General features: G+C 40.9%; 1 protein-coding gene across 1 annotated transcript in view; it reads right to left on the reverse strand.

Annotated features, from left to right (window-relative positions):
• The window catches only part of ahnak (AHNAK nucleoprotein), a 33,197-nt gene that overhangs the window by 14,399 nt on the left and 1,510 nt on the right, over nucleotides 1-17,288 (reverse strand). Inside the window, 8 exon segments of the mRNA XM_013270978.3 lie at nucleotides 3-2,438; nucleotides 2,441-3,829; nucleotides 3,832-5,046; nucleotides 6,322-6,610; nucleotides 6,764-6,990; nucleotides 7,095-7,251; nucleotides 7,372-7,428; nucleotides 11,415-11,479. Coding sequence (XP_013126432.2) covers nucleotides 3-2,438; nucleotides 2,441-3,829; nucleotides 3,832-5,046; nucleotides 6,322-6,610; nucleotides 6,764-6,990; nucleotides 7,095-7,251 — 5,713 coding nt within the window. The 5' untranslated portion in view covers nucleotides 7,372-7,428; nucleotides 11,415-11,479.

A 17,288-nucleotide genomic window follows, 5' to 3' on the forward strand; every position in this document is an offset into this window, starting at 1 on the left:
TTTGGGCATTTCAAATCCACCTTTTGGACCTTCGATGTCAACTTTTGGTCCCTCAATGTCGACTCCTGGTGCTTTCACTTTTCCTTCAATCTTTGGAATATCCACCTCACCTTCAACTTTGGGGCCTTTCAGATTGAAATCCACATCAGGCATGGAAATTTTAGGCCCGGATATACCTGGCATCCTGAATTTTGGTCCTTTGATCTTTCCACTCGGACCCTCGACATCAATATCTGCTCCCTTAATGTCAACTTCGGGGGCTTTGATGTCAATATCCCCTTTAGGAAGGCTGACATCAACATCTGGGCCTTCAAGTTTTGGACCCTTCATACCAAAGGTTGGCATTTTGAATTTGGGCATTTTAAGTCCTCCTTTGTGGCCCTCAATGTCAACATCTGGTCCCTCAATGTCCACCTTGGGTGCCTTTATGTCTCCCTCAATCTTTGGAACTGACACATCAACATCTCCCTTGAGTTTGGGCCCTTTCAAATTAATGTCAAAGTCTGGTAGGCTGGGTCCTGACAGTGATGGCAGTTTGAACTTGGGTCCTTTCAGTTTGGCATCAGGACCTTCGATTTCTGGTCCACTGATATCAACTTCAGGTGCTTTGATATCGACATCAGCTTTGGGAAGGTTTATGTCAACATCTGGACCCTCCACCTTTGGACCTTTAAAGCCAAATGTTGGCATTTTAATTTTGGGCATTTCAAATCCACCTTTTGGACCTTCGATGTCAACTTTTGGTCCCTCAATGTCGACTCCCGGTGCTTTCACTTTTCCTTCAATCTTTGGAATATCCACCTCACCTTCAACTTTGGGGCCTTTCAGATTGAAATCCACATCAGGCATGGAAATTTTAGGCCCGGATATACCTGGCATCCTGAATTTTGGTCCTTTGATCTTTCCACTCGGACCCTCGACATCAATATCTGCTGCTTTAATGTCAACTTCGGGGGCTTTGATGTCAATATCCCCTTTAGGAAGGCTGACATCAACATCTGGACCTTCAACTTTTGGACCCTTCATACCAAAGGTTGGCATTTTGAATTTGGGCATTTTAAGTCCTCCTTTGTGGCCCTCAATGTCAACATCTGGTCCCTCAATGTCCACCTTGGGTGCCTTTATGTCTCCCTCAATCTTTGGAACTGACACATCAACATCTCCCTTGAGTTTGGGCCCTTTCAAATTAATGTCAAAGTCTGGTAGGCTGGGTCCTGACAGTGATGGCAGTTTGAACTTGGGTCCTTTCAGTTTGGCATCAGGACCTTCGATTTCTGGTCCACTGATATCAACTTCAGGTGCTTTGATATCGACATCAGCTTTGGGAAGGTTTATGTCAACATCTGGACCCTCCACCTTTGGACCTTTAAAGCCAAATGTTGGCATTTTAATTTTGGGCATTTCAAATCCACCTTTTGGACCTTCGATGTCAACTTTTGGTCCCTCAATGTCGACTCCCGGTGCTTTCATTTTTCCTTCAATCTTTGGAATATCCACCTCGCCTTCAACTTTGGGGCCTTTCAGATTGAAATCCACATCAGGCATGGAAATTTTAGGCCCGGATATACCGGGCATCTTGAATTTTGGTCCTTTGATCTTTCCACTCGGACCCTCGACATCAATGTCCGCTCCTTTAATGTCAACGTCGGGGGCTTTGATGTCAATATCCCCTTTAGGAAGGCTGACATCAACATCTGGGCCTTCAACTTTTGGACCCTTCACACCAAAGGTTGGCATTTTGAATTTGGGCATTTTAAGTCCTCCTTTGTGGCCCTCAATGTCAACATCTGGTCCTTCAATGTCCACTTTCGGTGCCTTTATGTCTCCCTCAATCTTTGGAACTGACACATCAACATCTCCCTTGAGTTTGGGCCCTTTCAAATTAATGTCAAAGTCTGGTAGGCTGGGTCCTGACAGTGATGGCAGTTTGAACTTGGGTCCTTTCAGTTTGGCATCAGGACCTTCGATTTCTGGTCCACTAATATCAACTTCAGGTGCTTTGATATCGACATCAGCTTTGGGAAGGTTTATGTCAACATCTGGACCCTCCACCTTTGGACCTTTAAAGCCAAATGCTGGCATTTTAATTTTGGGCATTTCAAATCCAGCTTTTGGACCTTCGATGTCAACTTTTGGTCCCTCAATCTCAACTCCCGGTGCTTTCACTTTTCCTTCAATCTTTGGAATATCCACCTCACCTTCAACTTTGGGGCCTTTCATATTGAAATCCACATCAGGCATAGAAATTTTAGGCCCGGATAAATTTGGCATCTTGAATTTTGGTCCTTTGATCTTTCCACTCGGACCCTCGACATCAATGTCCACTCCTTTAATGTCAACTTCGGGGGCTTTGATGTCAATATCCCCTTTAGGAAGGCTGACATCAACATCTGGACCTTCAACTTTTGGACCCTTCATACCAAAGGTTGGCATTTGAATTTGGGCATTTTAAGTCCTCCTTTGTGGCCCTCAATGTCAACATCTGGTCCCTCAATGTCCACCTTGGGTGCCTTTATGTCTCCCTCAATCTTTGGAACTGACACATCAACATCTCCCTTGAGTTTGGGCCCTTTCAAATTAATGTCAAAGTCTGGTAGGCTGGGTCCTGACAGTGATGGCAGTTTGAACTTGGGCCCTTTCAGTTTGGCATCAGGACCTTCGATTTCTGGTCCACTAATATCAACTTCAGGTGCTTTGATATCGACATCAGCTTTGGGAAGGTTTATGTCAACATCTGGACCCTCCACTTTTGGACCTTTAAAGCCAAATGTTGGCATTTTAATTTTGGGCATTTCAAATCCACCTTTTGGACCTTCGATGTCAACTTTTGGTCCCTCAATGTCGACTCCTGGTGCTTTCACTTTTCCTTCAATCTTTGGAACATCCACCTCACCTTCAACTTTGGGGCCTTTCAGATTGAAATCCACATCAGGCATGGAAATTGTAGGTCCAGATATACCTGGCATCTTGAATTTTGATCCTTTGATCTTTCCACTCGGACCCTCGACATCAATGTCCGCTCCTTTAATGTCAACTTCAGGGGCTTTGATGTCAATGTCCCCTTTAGGAAGGCTGACATCAACATCTGGACCTTCAACTTTTGGACCCTTCATACCAAAGGTTGGCATTTTGAATTTGGGCATTTTAAGTCCTCCTTTGTGGCCCTCAATGTCAACATCTGGTCCCTCAATGTCCACCTTGGGTGCCTTTATGTCTCCCTCAATCTTTGGAACTGACACATCAACATCTCCCTTAAGTTTGGGCCCTTTCAAATTAATGTCAAAGTCTGGTAGGCTGGGTCCTGACAATGATGGCAGTTTGAACTTGGGTCCTTTCAGTTTGGCATCAGGACCTTCAACTTCTGGTCCACTAATATCAACTTCAGGTGCTTTGACATTGACATCAGCTTTGGGAAGGTTTATGTCAACATCTGGACCCTCCACCTTTGGACCTTTAAAGCCAAATGTTGGCATTTTAATTTTGGGCATTTCAAATCCACCTTTTGGACCTTCGATGTCAACTTTTGGTCCCTCAATGTCGACTCCCGGTGCTTTCACTTTTCCTTCAATCTTTGGAACATCCACCTCACCTTCAACTTTGGGGCCTTTCAGATTGAAATCCACATCAGGCATGGAAATTTTAGGCCCGGATAAATTTGGCATCTTGAATTTTGGTCCTTTGATCTTTCCACTCGGACCCTCCACATCAATGTCCGCTCCTTTAATGTCAACTTCGGGGGCTTTGATGTCAATATCCCCTTTAGGAAGGCTGACATCAACATCTGGACCTTCAACTTTTGGACCCTTCATACCAAAGGTTGGCATTTGAATTTGGGCATTTTAAGTCCTCCTTTGTGGCCCTCAATGTCAACATCTGGTCCCTCAATGTCCACCTTGGGTGCCTTTATGTCTCCCTCAATCTTTGGAACTGACACATCAACATCTCCCTTGAGTTTGGGCCCTTTCAAATTAATGTCAAAGTCTGGTAGGCTGGGTCCTGACAGTGATGGCAGTTTGAACTTGGGTCCTTTCAGTTTGGCATCAGGGCCTTCAATTTCTGCTCCACTAATATCAACTTCAGGTGCTTTGATATCGACATCAGCTTTGTGAAGGTTTATGTCAACATCTGGACCCTCCACCTTTGGACCTTTAAAGCCAAATGCTGGCATTTTAATTTTGGGCATTTCAAATCCACCTTTTGGACCTTCGATGTCAACTTTTGGTCCCTCAATGTCGACTCCTGGTGCTTTCACTTTTCCTTCAATCTTTGGAACATCCACCTTACCTTCAACTTTGGGGCCTTTCAGATTGACATCCACATTGGGCATGGAAATTTTAGGCCCGGATATACCTGATATCTTGAATTGTGGTCCTTTGATCTTTCCACTTGAATCCTCAACATCTATAGCAGCTTTTTTAATGTCAACTTCAGGTGCGCTGACATCAATTCCAACTTTAGGAAGGCTGACATCAATGTCTGGACCTTTAACTTTTTGACCTTTCACACCAAAGGATGACATTTCGACTTTGGGCATTTGAAGTCCTCCTTTATGGCCCTCAATATTAACAGATCTTCCTTCAATGTCCACTTTTGGAGCTTGTACGTCTCCCTCAATCTTTGGAGCTGACACAGTAACATCTCCCTTGAGTTTCGGTCCTTTCACAATGTTGTTGAACTCCTCCAAATTGGGACCCCGTGATGATGATACGTTGACTTCAGGTGCTTTAACATTAATGTCAGTCTTGGAAAGTTTAATATTAACATCCTGACCTTCAGGCTTTGGACCTTTTATGCCAAGAGATGGCATTTTAATATTGGACATAATAAGTCCACTGTTTTGGCCTTCACTGTCAACTTCTTTTCCTTCAATCTTCATTTTTGGAGCTTTTATATCCCTCTCAAGGTTTGGTACATCAACATTTCCCTTCATTTTGGGACCTTTCACACTCATGTCCAAATCTTTCAGCTTAGTTCCTGACAATGATGGTAGTTCTATTTTTGATCCTTTTAGATTCACATCAAGGTCTTCAGTGTCCACTTGCGGTCCTGTAATATCAAAATCAGGTGCTTTAACATCAATACCAGTCCTGGGAAAGTTTATCTCTAGACCTTTAACATCAATCTCGTGCGTTTTTATCTCCCCTGTTATCCCTGCTTTATTTTCAACTTTAGATATTTTGGTGTCAGTTTGGGATTTGAAAAGTTTTAGATCAACATCTAGACGCTCTGCTTTTGGAACTCCAAATTCTGTAGCAGGCACTGTGACATTTACTTGTGTTCTTTTAATATCAACACTTGGTCCTTTAATTTTTACATTCTTACTGTCAATAGAAGGTTTTTTTGCTTTAATGTCAGCTTCAGGAATTTGTACCTGAGCGTTTGTTCCCTTATTCCTCTCAGTGTCTGTATTTGAACCTTTAATGTCAAATTTCAGTCCTGCTGTATTTCTCTCACCAGTTAAATCACCTTTTCCCTCAACCTTGTTCAGCCCAGATATGGATGGAACATTAACATCCGTTTTGCATTTGCTATCACTCGTTGGGAGTTTGATTTGAATATTAGAGTTGATTTCAGCACTTCCAATGTTACTTTCAGACTCTGGATGTCTTACACTCAAAATTGACCCTTCAGTGCTGGCTCTGGGGCCCTTGATCTGAACACCGGCTCCTTTGATGTCCAGTTCAGATTTTTTTGAGGAAAGTCCTGAGGTAACATTATCTAATGTTATTGTTGATTGTTCTATCCTGCCATCTTTCAAATTTGCATCAGTATCTAGCGTTCCTCCTATTCTGATATGTGGAATGTCAGTACTACCTGATCCTTTCGTCTGCAGGGGACTAATTGTAATTCCAGATATCTTAACTTTTGTCCTCTCATCTAAAGTACTGTCTGAACTTCCCATCTGTGCTTTCTCTGTGGTTGCAGTCAAAATTTTCATTCCTTTTCCTGGTAAAGACAGGCTAACTGACCCTCCGTTTTCATCAGTTGAAATTATCCCAGCACCCCCTGACCCTCCTGTAACATGGCTGCCGGCAGTGTTTTTGTTGTCTCTTAGTGTCACACTTATTTCTGAATCCTGAACACTTTCATCTCCTTGCTCTCTACTCCCTCTTGAAGTTTCAGTGCCTTCCTGGCATTTACTACCTGTTACTCCAAAGCCAGGAACCTTAAATCTGAGATCACTTCTTTCTTTTTCCTCTCCTATATGCGTTGTAGTTTGAACCCCACCATTGCCCCAGTGTGTCACAGTGGAAGTGATTTTTGGCCCAGTGTAAGTTATGTCGCCTGACTCAAAAACACCTTCTTCTGCTCCCATTTTACCTGAAGGGCTGCCATGTGAGATTCTGATATGAGAAGATCCATCTCCAGATTCGTGCCTTAGCCCTTTGACGTCTGGGCTTGAAAGTTCAAGTTGCTCACTTATGCCACTTGGCATATCTACTGTGTAAGTAGTGATACGACGAGTGATGGTAGTAATTGTGCTGCCATCGCTGCTTGTGCTGCTGTGCCGCTCCGTGCGAACATCCACTCCCTCTGCAAGGTCTTCAGATTTCAGCCTTGGTTTTATCTTTCTTGTGTATATTCGCTTATAATCTTCATCATCCCCACTCTGTTGATTGAATGACACAAACATGCAAGTGTTACAGCACACCCTGTTTTAGTCCACTAGCTTTCCTGCAGACATATGAGTGACAATGTTGTTGGTTTTTCTTTTGTTTGTTTGGGGTTTTTTCCCTTTTTTTGTTTTTTAAAAAGAACTTACAAGAAAGATATCTGGACTGGAATCTCCAAAGCGGGTCTTTCCTTCCCATGTAAGGGTGCTGACTGGTGAACGACATGGTGTGCTCAGCGGTGAGTAGTAAGGGGATTTGTCTCCTTTGTTTTGTAGTTTCAGTCCAACCTTGTGTTTGTTCAGTGTCTTTAGTAGCTCTGCTGTTTCTTCAGAACTCATATTTTCAAAGTAGATAGTGGCACCCACAATTTGGTCACCTATGATTTAAGTGGAAGGAGCACAAAAAAACAAAAGTCAGCATGCACATCTTACTAAACATTTAGTGAAAGCTACATAATTGAACAAAAACAGAATTTGTTACCTTCATATACTTTTCCAGACCGTGCTGCTGGTGACTCTCCTTTCACCTCCTTAACAAAGAGCTGTCCTCCACTTGTCTGTTCAATGGTCATGCCAGTTTTGTCAGGACCTTCCCAATCTGGAAAGAGTACCTCCCTTGTCTCCTCTTCGTCAGCCATCTGTAAACATAGCCATAAAAATAGCAGGTTCAACAGAAAAAAAATCATAGTTAGTTGGCAAAAACTGTTTACAACATAAAATATGGAATACTAGTCATAAACCTTAAATTCCTAAAATACCTTGTTTTTGTTTTCTTCAATTCAAGCCTCGTTGTAGCACAAATTCTCTTTGTTTTCCTGCAAAAACAAAAGACAGACTTTGAACAAATTGTATCCACATCCCACTTTGTAAGGAGCCTGGCTTAAAAGACCCAAAAGTGAACACTAGATGGTGTTAAAACTCCTTCAGACAATATAGCCTATCTAACTATAAGTGCCTTCCCTTCCCTCCAGGATGCACTACGTTTTGGAAACTTAGTTGAAGTCAGACAACTCCCTGCCCTGAGGAAACAGCCAAATCCCCTGCCTACAGGTCAACTCAAACATCAATAGAAACAAAAGTGAGGGTCACAGGTACTTTATTTAAAGAAAAAAACAAAAAACACACCAAGGTGGAGAAATGTATGGCAACAAATACATCACCTATAAGAGTTACTACTCTAATACAGATGTACAACCACAAACACTAATCTAATAGGAAAACAGTTGCATTAAGCTTCTAGTTCTGTTCAATAACAAGAGCTATGCATTCCTTTTCAGCAGTTAACCATAGATTTATTAATTTTTTTATGACTACAGCTGAAAGTTTTTACAAAGCTGATGACTTTGATCTACCTCATTACGCTGTGGTAGCACACATTAGGTTGGGTGAGGCCATCAGAATACATAAGGTATACATTATACCTTCAAATAATTACCAAATTTACCATCTTTATATCCCTTTAAATCAGGCCAACTGAAATTCATGCTGAGCTTTTCAACAACTGTCACTATCGCTGTTTGCAATGTATATGTGGATCATCACATCAATGATAAAGTTTGTTGACAACATTACTAGACATGTGTCCTCAAACATGCTGACTGGTAATACCCACTCTCCTTTTTGGAACACAGAACTTATTGTTTTGTTAGTACCAAGCTCTCCACCACCCACTCCTCGAAATATACAAAGCTGTTCCACGATGATGTGTCTCTACCACTAGAAAGGGATTTGTATGTTTTTTGTTTTTGTTTTTTTAATTCGAGAGAATGTAATGTGACTGGTGACAACACTATTGGAAGTACTTTTTGATTAATGATGTTGCGCCACTAGACAGTAGCAAAGCTCTAGTACCACAGTCATTTCAGTGAGACAATCACTACAAATGCCTACTGTAGCCATTCAGGAGGATTTAACAAAGGTTCTATCGGCCAACAGAAAATGGCAAAAGCCTATTAACAGTTGTGATGAATGAAACAGGATATGAGTCACTTTGGTGATTAGTTGCCTATGTTTATTGTGATTGTGATCAAAAACAAAGATTTAAGGAATAATAACTTGGAAAAAAAATAAGACTGATAATCTTGTCTGACCTTACAAATATATATATTTTTACTGTTAATGCCAATGTGCTAGAAATAATAATATTAGAAGTAAAATTAATATATTTTCTATCTAATTTTGCACCACAGCCAAGAACACAGTTACAACATAGGCCATGAATCCCTTCCTCATTCACTGATACTGCCTCTCTGATCTGCAAGATAACAAGTTGCTGGAAACAAAAGGAACCTGAGACGAAGCTAAAGAAGCAACAGTTTTAAGAGGTTTTGTAATATGCATCACTTATTCAGCAGCCATATGCCACTCCTGCCATGCAGCTAAAATGCAGTGTTTCAAACAAATGAGATGGTTAGAAGAAAACAGTTCTGGTGTTTTCTGCAATGTCGAAACTAAGAGACGTGACCCATTACACTACAGATCTATGTGGCGCATACAGTTCTGTGTAATATGAACTATTGTCTCAGTTATTTGTATAAGTCATGTATGAAAAGTAATTTACCACATTGCTTAGATACTTGTAATAACAATAGCTAGATGTGCCACAGTTTGGATTAAGTTTGGAAACCAAACTGACTTGTAAGTGGGTCTCCCAGTCTGTTGATGTCAGTCCTAGGTCACATAACAAGCCCTCTGCAAATTAACACAAGTCAATAAATAGACTGGCTCTGCATTGTTGGGAAAGCATGAAAGTCTTTGAGGTAAAATGAAACTTCTTTCAAAAATAGCCTTTAGCCACTGAGCATGATTATGCCAGAGAATAGGATAACACTCGTTCCAAAGGTGATTCCAGCCACTTGCAGGTATATAAAACCTGATCTTCACTTTGTTGCTTCATCTGTCCTCCTCCCTTCTTTCTATCACATTGTGCCTTTCCACCTGGCCTCATTGTACCTGGAAACACGAATCTATCAAGACCTCAAGCTGCAACATTATATGCATCAGTTATAGTTGAAATGTGTGAAAACTGAAGGGGTAAAAAAAAAAAACTGTACCAAAAAACTCAGCTTTATTTAATTATCTTGGGTAGAGCAAATTCAAATCAGGCCAATTGATACAGCTATTTACAAAATCTTTAAAGTGTCCCTCAGATCCCACACTGACAGCATTTGGGAGAAATCAAAGGGAATTTGTCTTCCCCATGGGCTAGAACACAGCTCATTTTGCCCGACCATATCCTGTCCTAATCCAGTCAATAAAAACAGACCCAAATAACTGACAAACCTTTCACATGATCTTGTTTTTCTCTTTTGCTAGGCTTATTGGCATTGTAGAGATTACTGCTAGATGAGATAATTGTTCAGAAAAAATGTTCACAGGGGAAAGCATAGGAAACATTATTGGGTTTACAAAAACAGAGTGAGAAGAGTGAGAAGTTAAGAATGCATCCTCGCTCATACGCATAATCGTGGGACACAACTATCCCTTTATCCCTCAAAGGTTTATTTTCAAGCATAATCATATAGTTTTGATAAATATTTTGATTTTGGCCTAGCACACAGGCTTACCATGTTTGAACTATTTGGGCCATTATGTCCTAGACGTTCTGACATATTTTTGGCAGCAAGCTGTGAGGGGGAGCTGAGGCATGCAACAGTAATCAAGGGGGAATTTGAAACACACAGAAAGAAATATAAGGAAAAGAGGAAGTTTTAAAAAAAAAATTTAAGTGAGGCAATTAAAAAAGGGGGGAGATTGTTGTCAAGCTGTGTTATAGAACATTAAAGAAAGGCATCCAAGCAGAACTGAAAAAGTGGGGATTCCCCTTAGAAGCTTACAAGTTCAGAGTTATCCATAAGAGAATATTTGCAAAAAAGTCCCTGCACTTTTTACTGTCATTACTAAACGTAATCACAATTATTCATTCCTTTGCTTCTTTTAAGATAAACTTAGAGAGTAGTCTAATTAAGTATAAATTAAATTAGGAAAATTAACAATTAACCCAAAAAGACCTTATGATTATAAACAGATGCCAAATGAATGAGCCCTTGTTCTTGAAATCATAGCAAATAGTCTGGGACTGCAGGAGTTGATAGTACATGACAGTCATTCAGCTCTCTATTCTTTCTCTTTCATTTCTATAACGTGCCTGAGTACCACTGATCCAACGCCAAATACGAAGGTAGACCAGCGGGCTTGTCTGTCTGTCATGTTTTATTATGGGCTGGTATGTCTGTCCAGAAGGGGAAATATGGGGGAAGCCAGCCAGACAAACAAAAGCTTCTGTTACCTCGAATGCAACCACAGAGCATTTCTGGATATGGATCTTTTATACAGTAGCATTGGCCTATAGACTTAACACTAATCAGTCAAAGTACTGCTAGTTTTTCCCTACACACAAAAGAAGTAAATTATCTTTGGCGGGCTCTTGACATGGTCGTTTCTCAAGAAGGGAAAGGGGGCTTGACTGAAGCAGGTGGTCACTTTGGGAGGAAGGACGGGATACCAAAAGGAGACACATGGAGCAGAAGCACCCAGGTATCAGGTTTCCACAAGGCAGGCCTTTCACAGCTGAATGACGGCGGCATGACCTTCCAGTTACGTAGGAGGCTTTGCAGCAAACATTCCAAAAGTGGTTTGCAGTCTGACCATAAAATAGATGCTGCTCTGTGGTGACACTGACTAGTTGGTGTTTGAGCAAAGTGATGGTAGTAAGAAAGTTGATTTTCTTTTTTTCTCCTTTTTTTATGTAGTCTATCATAGATTTTCTTTGTATCATTTCCAATGTAGGGCACTTACTTACCTTGGATTGCTCAAGCAAAGCCAAGGAGCTTCAGTTTATTGCTTCTGTTCTTGTATTCTTGACTTCTGTTGAAGAAAAAAAACACAATTAGTATGATTTGTACACAGATTATGTATTGCTAAGACAGCAAAGAAACTTTTGCTGCTCTCTTTTGCAATAACATTCCATGTTGCTATATAACTAAAGTTGAGTTTCAGTCACATGCTTGACAGATGACAAAAAGCTATGTATGTCTTTGGCACATAGAACTCCCTGCTATGTTAAGAGGTGCATCTCCATGTGAATGATAAAGTCAAATGCTGTGGTAGGATTCAGTATTAAGTGATGAAATTTAACTGTGCTATAGAATGTTAGCCTACACATTAAGAAATGAGAAAGGCAGAACTGAAAAAGTGGGGATTCACTTTAGAAGCTTACAAGCTTACCATACTTATGCATAAGAAAATATTTACAAAAAAGACCCTGCACTTTTTACTTTCATGACTAGACTTAATCACAGGTATTCATTCCTTTACTTCTTTTTAGATACGTTTATAAAGTAGTCTAATGTAGTAGACTACTGATGCTGATCAATCATCACCTTAAGAGACTTTAATAATTAACCAACAAGTAGCTGGAAGCAGTGTTGGCACTGGTAAGGAAATATGACTTTTTAAATAAATCTAACCACTTCTTCGTCTTCAAACTAGCCAAACTACAACAAGTAGGTTTGCTAGAAATTGAACATTAAAAATGAAGCAAATTTGGCTATAGAGGAATTCAGAGAGGAAGTATACTATTAAAAATGCTCATGCATTGATCTGCTTTAGTTTCAGTGCTCCATAGAGGACTGTAAAAATATCAAACCACAACAGAAAGGCAGAAATGTGAAGCAATAATAGCAAATATAGGAGCAAAATTTTGTTGCTTAAATCAAATCTATCATTTAAATTCTAAGCGTTCTTTACACTAATTCAGTCTTATGTTTGTGAAAATCAAGGCAAAGCTGAAAATGTGAGACACGTGCTGAAACTAGCCCAACATCTTACAGGTCTTATGCCAATTATTGTGTTATTGTGAAACAAAGCCCTCTTTTTGTCAGTCTCCGTACAAACAGAACCAGACTTGATGTGCACAGAGACATGCAGCACCAGTGGGAACATGCCCTTCAGGAAAATTCTTCTGTGACGGGCTCTTCAACCCCATCATTAACTTCCCCCTTCCCAACATTTTATGTTCAATAACCTAAACTGCTCATTACTGTGTTTGTGAGACGGAACAGTCAGATTTTGATACCTGTGCAATGTAACAAAGCCCCTAACAGTGATGCAAAGTTTAAAAAACGTAGTAAAGTTTGGCCTGTATTATATTGCACCAATAGAATACATAGCTGAGATAAAATACCAGCCAGTAATGGGTTCACATTACATTTGTGAAGTGAGACTTGCACCACAGCAGCTGTGTATACTCATACCCCCGTTACCGATTCAGACTGTTATGTCATAGAATACAACGAGGCAGACTAAAGAAAATGTGATACTGTGTTTGCCTTAGTGATAAAGTTGTTATATGTGTAAGCTTTTAGGTGTTATGCTACAACGTCATGATAGAAAATGACGTATCACAAAATGGACATATCAGATTTAACTAAATCAAAATATATGAGACAGTTTGCCCCACCCTCTTTACTCAGTGTCTTGGTAAGACCACACACACATAGCACATCTGCAGGTATTTCTGGAAGATAAAATGTGGTCAACAAACAGTGAAGGAAGCAAATAAAAACACACGCAGCGCCCAGAAGTATCACACCACAGTCCACGACACAGATCGTGTCGCTTTGCCTCTCGGCTTTACTTGCAGAGGGAGTAGCACAGTGCACAGCCCCACCCAGGCCTCCAGTCACACACATTCCTTGATAGAGCCGTCAGGCCAGCTGGAAGAAAGCCCAGCCTCTCCCACAGTGACTAACTCCAAAGAAATGTCCTCATTCTGACACTAACTCTAGCTTTATTTTGTGCCGCCCACCCCGTGCACAGCTGGAGTGCCCACCCACCTGCACTAAGTCAACCACACACCCCCAACCTCCAGGTTCCACTCAAACAAGCAAAAATGCAACATTAAGTCAGCAATGCATCTGTGATGGCACCCTAAGAAGTGTGTCAAATGTGCATTGAGAGGTTACATTTGTGTCTTTTGGCTTAACATGCGCTTCACTGATGCAGTAAACAGCAGCCAGCTCATCACCCCGTCACTTAAAGAGACATACCTCCAAACCGGGACTGTTAACTTTCATACTTTGTGCTTAAGTAGGTCAATACACTCTGGAAACTGATCAAAGCAGCTTTAGTCCATCTACCAATTTGATTGCCAAATCCAATCAATTTAGTAATGAGAAAAGAGGAGCAATGTGACAATGATTACGGCTCAATTTCAGAGTGTATCACACAGAGTGGAGTTCTGATAAAATTTGATTATGAGCAGATAAAAAGACCTTAGTACAGCAAGGCAGAGACAGAGAGAAGACCAGTGACCAAATCAGTCTTGTTGTCAAAACAGAACAGACTCTCTTTCCCCCCTGCTGCATTGTATTTAGACACAGCAAAATCGAAAAAATACCAAAGAAGACGCAGCAGTATCTGGCCTTCCAGGTTCCTTCACAAAAGCAGATAGGACGTGCACGTGTGACGTGTATAAAAGGAATGAGAGTCAAAATAATTGCTTGTTTTCTGCACTCCATAGTCCACATAGCCCTGAACCAAACCACAAGTCCAACATAAGACTAAAGCCTGCCCACTGACGCTAACTTGGCCTGCTTCTGATTAAGCCATTGTGACTTTGGCAGGAGTCATGCACCAAATGGAAAAACTGAAGAAACTCTTAAAATCCTCCTCTCCTGCTTTTACAAGATCAGAAACGAGGGGTTGCATTTGAAGCACACTTCAGCTTTGCCTTGATTTTCACATACGTTTTAAGCTCTACAGTTCTCTCGTGACTGCTTCTTCTCTATTACACACCAAGACATTTAAGTCCTCGGTTTTAATTTCCTCTCTCGAGGGTTCTTACACGCTTTTTTTAGAGATCCTGTTTCTTTGCATTCTTAATTATTACACCAAGAACTGCCTTTGAGATTGTATATGTAACACTGTGCTATAGACCAAAAACTTGATTTGATTTGAAAAAAAAAAAAGCTTATTTGAACTATTTTTTAAGATCTGTTCTGCTATTAAATGAGAAGTGATCCTGGGCTGATGCCCAACAATAGTTTCAGTGGCATGACTATCAAGCAGCTAGGATGTAAATTTTGAACTGGCATAACTAGTTATACCAAAGAGAAGCGCCAGGTTTGAAGAGATCAGCCACATAAAAAGAACATCACAAGAGGCTTACTGACACATTAAACAGGTCACGCCATATAATTGCCACGCTTATTTAAACGTGGCAATATATTCAGCTGCTGCTTGAATGAGAATAAATACAAGGCCATTCAAGGACAAGGTTATGAGTAGGAGTTAGGTGGCAACCATAGCAGCAGAATGTATATATAGATGTGAGACTTCCTTTGCTGTAAGAACCTGAAGCATAAACAGAGCATCAGGATTGTACTTTCAATTCACACTTCTATTTAGATCACACGAGAGTAGCGCAATTGTTTAGAGCAAGAGAGACTGCTGGATGGTGAGGAGTTCCATCCTCAAATATCTTGTGCCAGATAAAGAAAAACTATGTTGAATGTATTTCTCAATTTACATTCCAAGCATGGTTGCCCTGAAATTTAGGGCATGTATCTCCAAGTAGTGCTTAGTAACAGATGGCTTTTGATACTTTTATATAGGAGATGTTTGGAAGAGTACTGGTGCAAGTTCTTGCTTTATCAGACAGAAATGATTCACGCCCTTTTTGAGCTCCATGCTTGGAAAGGTCCCACATAGCTAAAATCTACAGTGAACAAGTCTGAATTGCATGCAGGTGCGTGGTTGCCACAGAATTATTTGTGACTTGTTGTGACTATTTCATCATAAATTTAAAATAACTGTTTCTCAAAAACAAGGCAATGATAGGCGCTCCACAGAGAATACTGAGTACAGACTGAAACATTCCAAACCAGCAGTGGGTGAGTGAGAAGGGCGTGGCTGCTGGGTGGATTGCCTAGAAAGACGTTCTGAAATTGCACACTATGGTTAAATTTTTATTTGCAACTTTAGGGAAGCAAAATGTTTCTCATTGAAAATCTTCTCACTCTATACATTTTATGTTGTTTTATCCAACCAATATCCAGGGTGTGCATCTAAGTAGTCTGCTGGATGTTTGAGAGCCCAGCGTGGTTTCTTAATGAAAGCCAAGTGTGAAAAGGATACGCTATAGTTTGTTTGAAATCACCATGCTTTCTTTCAGCTTACTGAACACCCCCCACCCCTTCAACCGCCTGCTCAACAAACCCATGAGGAAATAGCAGAGGAAGCATGCCAGAGACCAGTTTCCTTGCATTTTATACTGGCACATATGAGTAACACCATTCCTCGCGCCTGTGCTGTCAGTCAACACTGCGAGAATACGCAGTTGCGCTGGCAGAGAACTGCGATAAGCATCTTAACACTGTCAAGGCTCCAAACTGTCATGAGGCATGCTCTTCTTCCAGTTCTTCCTACTAACGATGCTGTTTGTCACATGGGTAAAAAGAGCCGCAACATAGGAGCGAAGAAAAAGAAAAATTTGATCAATGAAGCTGTAAAATTTCAATGTGTGCTTTTTGGAATTCCAAGTGACCTACATTGCTAGGTGACAAAATAATGTACCCTCTGTACTGCTGCACTGGTAGACAGAGCAAGTATTTAGATAAACAGTATCCGCCCCAGGCCAAGATGAGGCCCTGTTAACTGACGAGCATTTCAGCTTTAGGGCGGTTAGGAACAGCTCTGAATGTTTGAGCAGCTGAAATATAAATCATGCTTCAAATTTATTATGTTTAAGGTCCACGCCCTCGCTTGAAGCAAAACTCTACACCTGAAATATCATGTTTACTTTGGTTATTCACACCTTATCATCACCAAGTAAAACTAAAAATGCTAAACATAATGTAGATTAAGTGACAATCACTACCCCAAAACCTTTCAGGCCTATGTTGCCGTCTGGCCCTTAATCAATCACCTTGACAAGAGCAATTTGAGAAATGCCACACATGTACAGCTGTGGGTCACCCAGTGTGGGTTAAGTGCACGTTGTAGAAAAGACTACGCAGAGCAGGGCAAAAATCAGCTCTCGCTAACACTCCTCTAAAGTGACTTTTGGGTGTGGCAGGAGGGAGCTGCAGAGGACACGCAACAGCACAATGAAATTTGACTTCCAAGTGAGATTAAACAAAGGATCTTTCTTAACTTTTTCTATCGTCCTGTTTCTCAACTTATACACGCACTTCACATAAAATATAGGCAGCACTACACGTAGTGATTCTACTTTAAACCACAGCTGAAATGATGCCATTTTAGGCTTTAAATATATTATGGGCAAGAAAATAATCCCCTGACTTTAGGGTTTCAGAAATGCCTCTTTTACTTTTCCCCAAACGTGCAAAGTCTCAGCTCTCCCCCCTGCTCTGCCTCAAACCTGGTTTCAATTAGCTTGTCTTTCCAAACCACTACATTCCATTACTCCCCTCCTCAACCCCCTGCCCCGCCCATCCCCCCCTCACCAACTCACTCCCTGACTCTCTTTCCCTGTCTTCCTCCCTTCTTCTCCCCCTGCACACCCTGGCCAGGAGCCCAGGTTGAGAGACCCAAGGTAAAATAGACAAAGACAAATCTTTCTCTATTCAAGACCTTAAAAAGTAAGTCATGAAAAGCATATATGCCTCAGAGCCAAGCAGCAGTGAAAGTTTTCAACTTCATGTTACGCAAC

Source organism: Oreochromis niloticus, linkage group LG2 (assembly GCF_001858045.2).
Source record: "Oreochromis niloticus isolate F11D_XX linkage group LG2, O_niloticus_UMD_NMBU, whole genome shotgun sequence".
NCBI classification, from domain to species: domain Eukaryota; kingdom Metazoa; phylum Chordata; class Actinopteri; order Cichliformes; family Cichlidae; genus Oreochromis; species Oreochromis niloticus.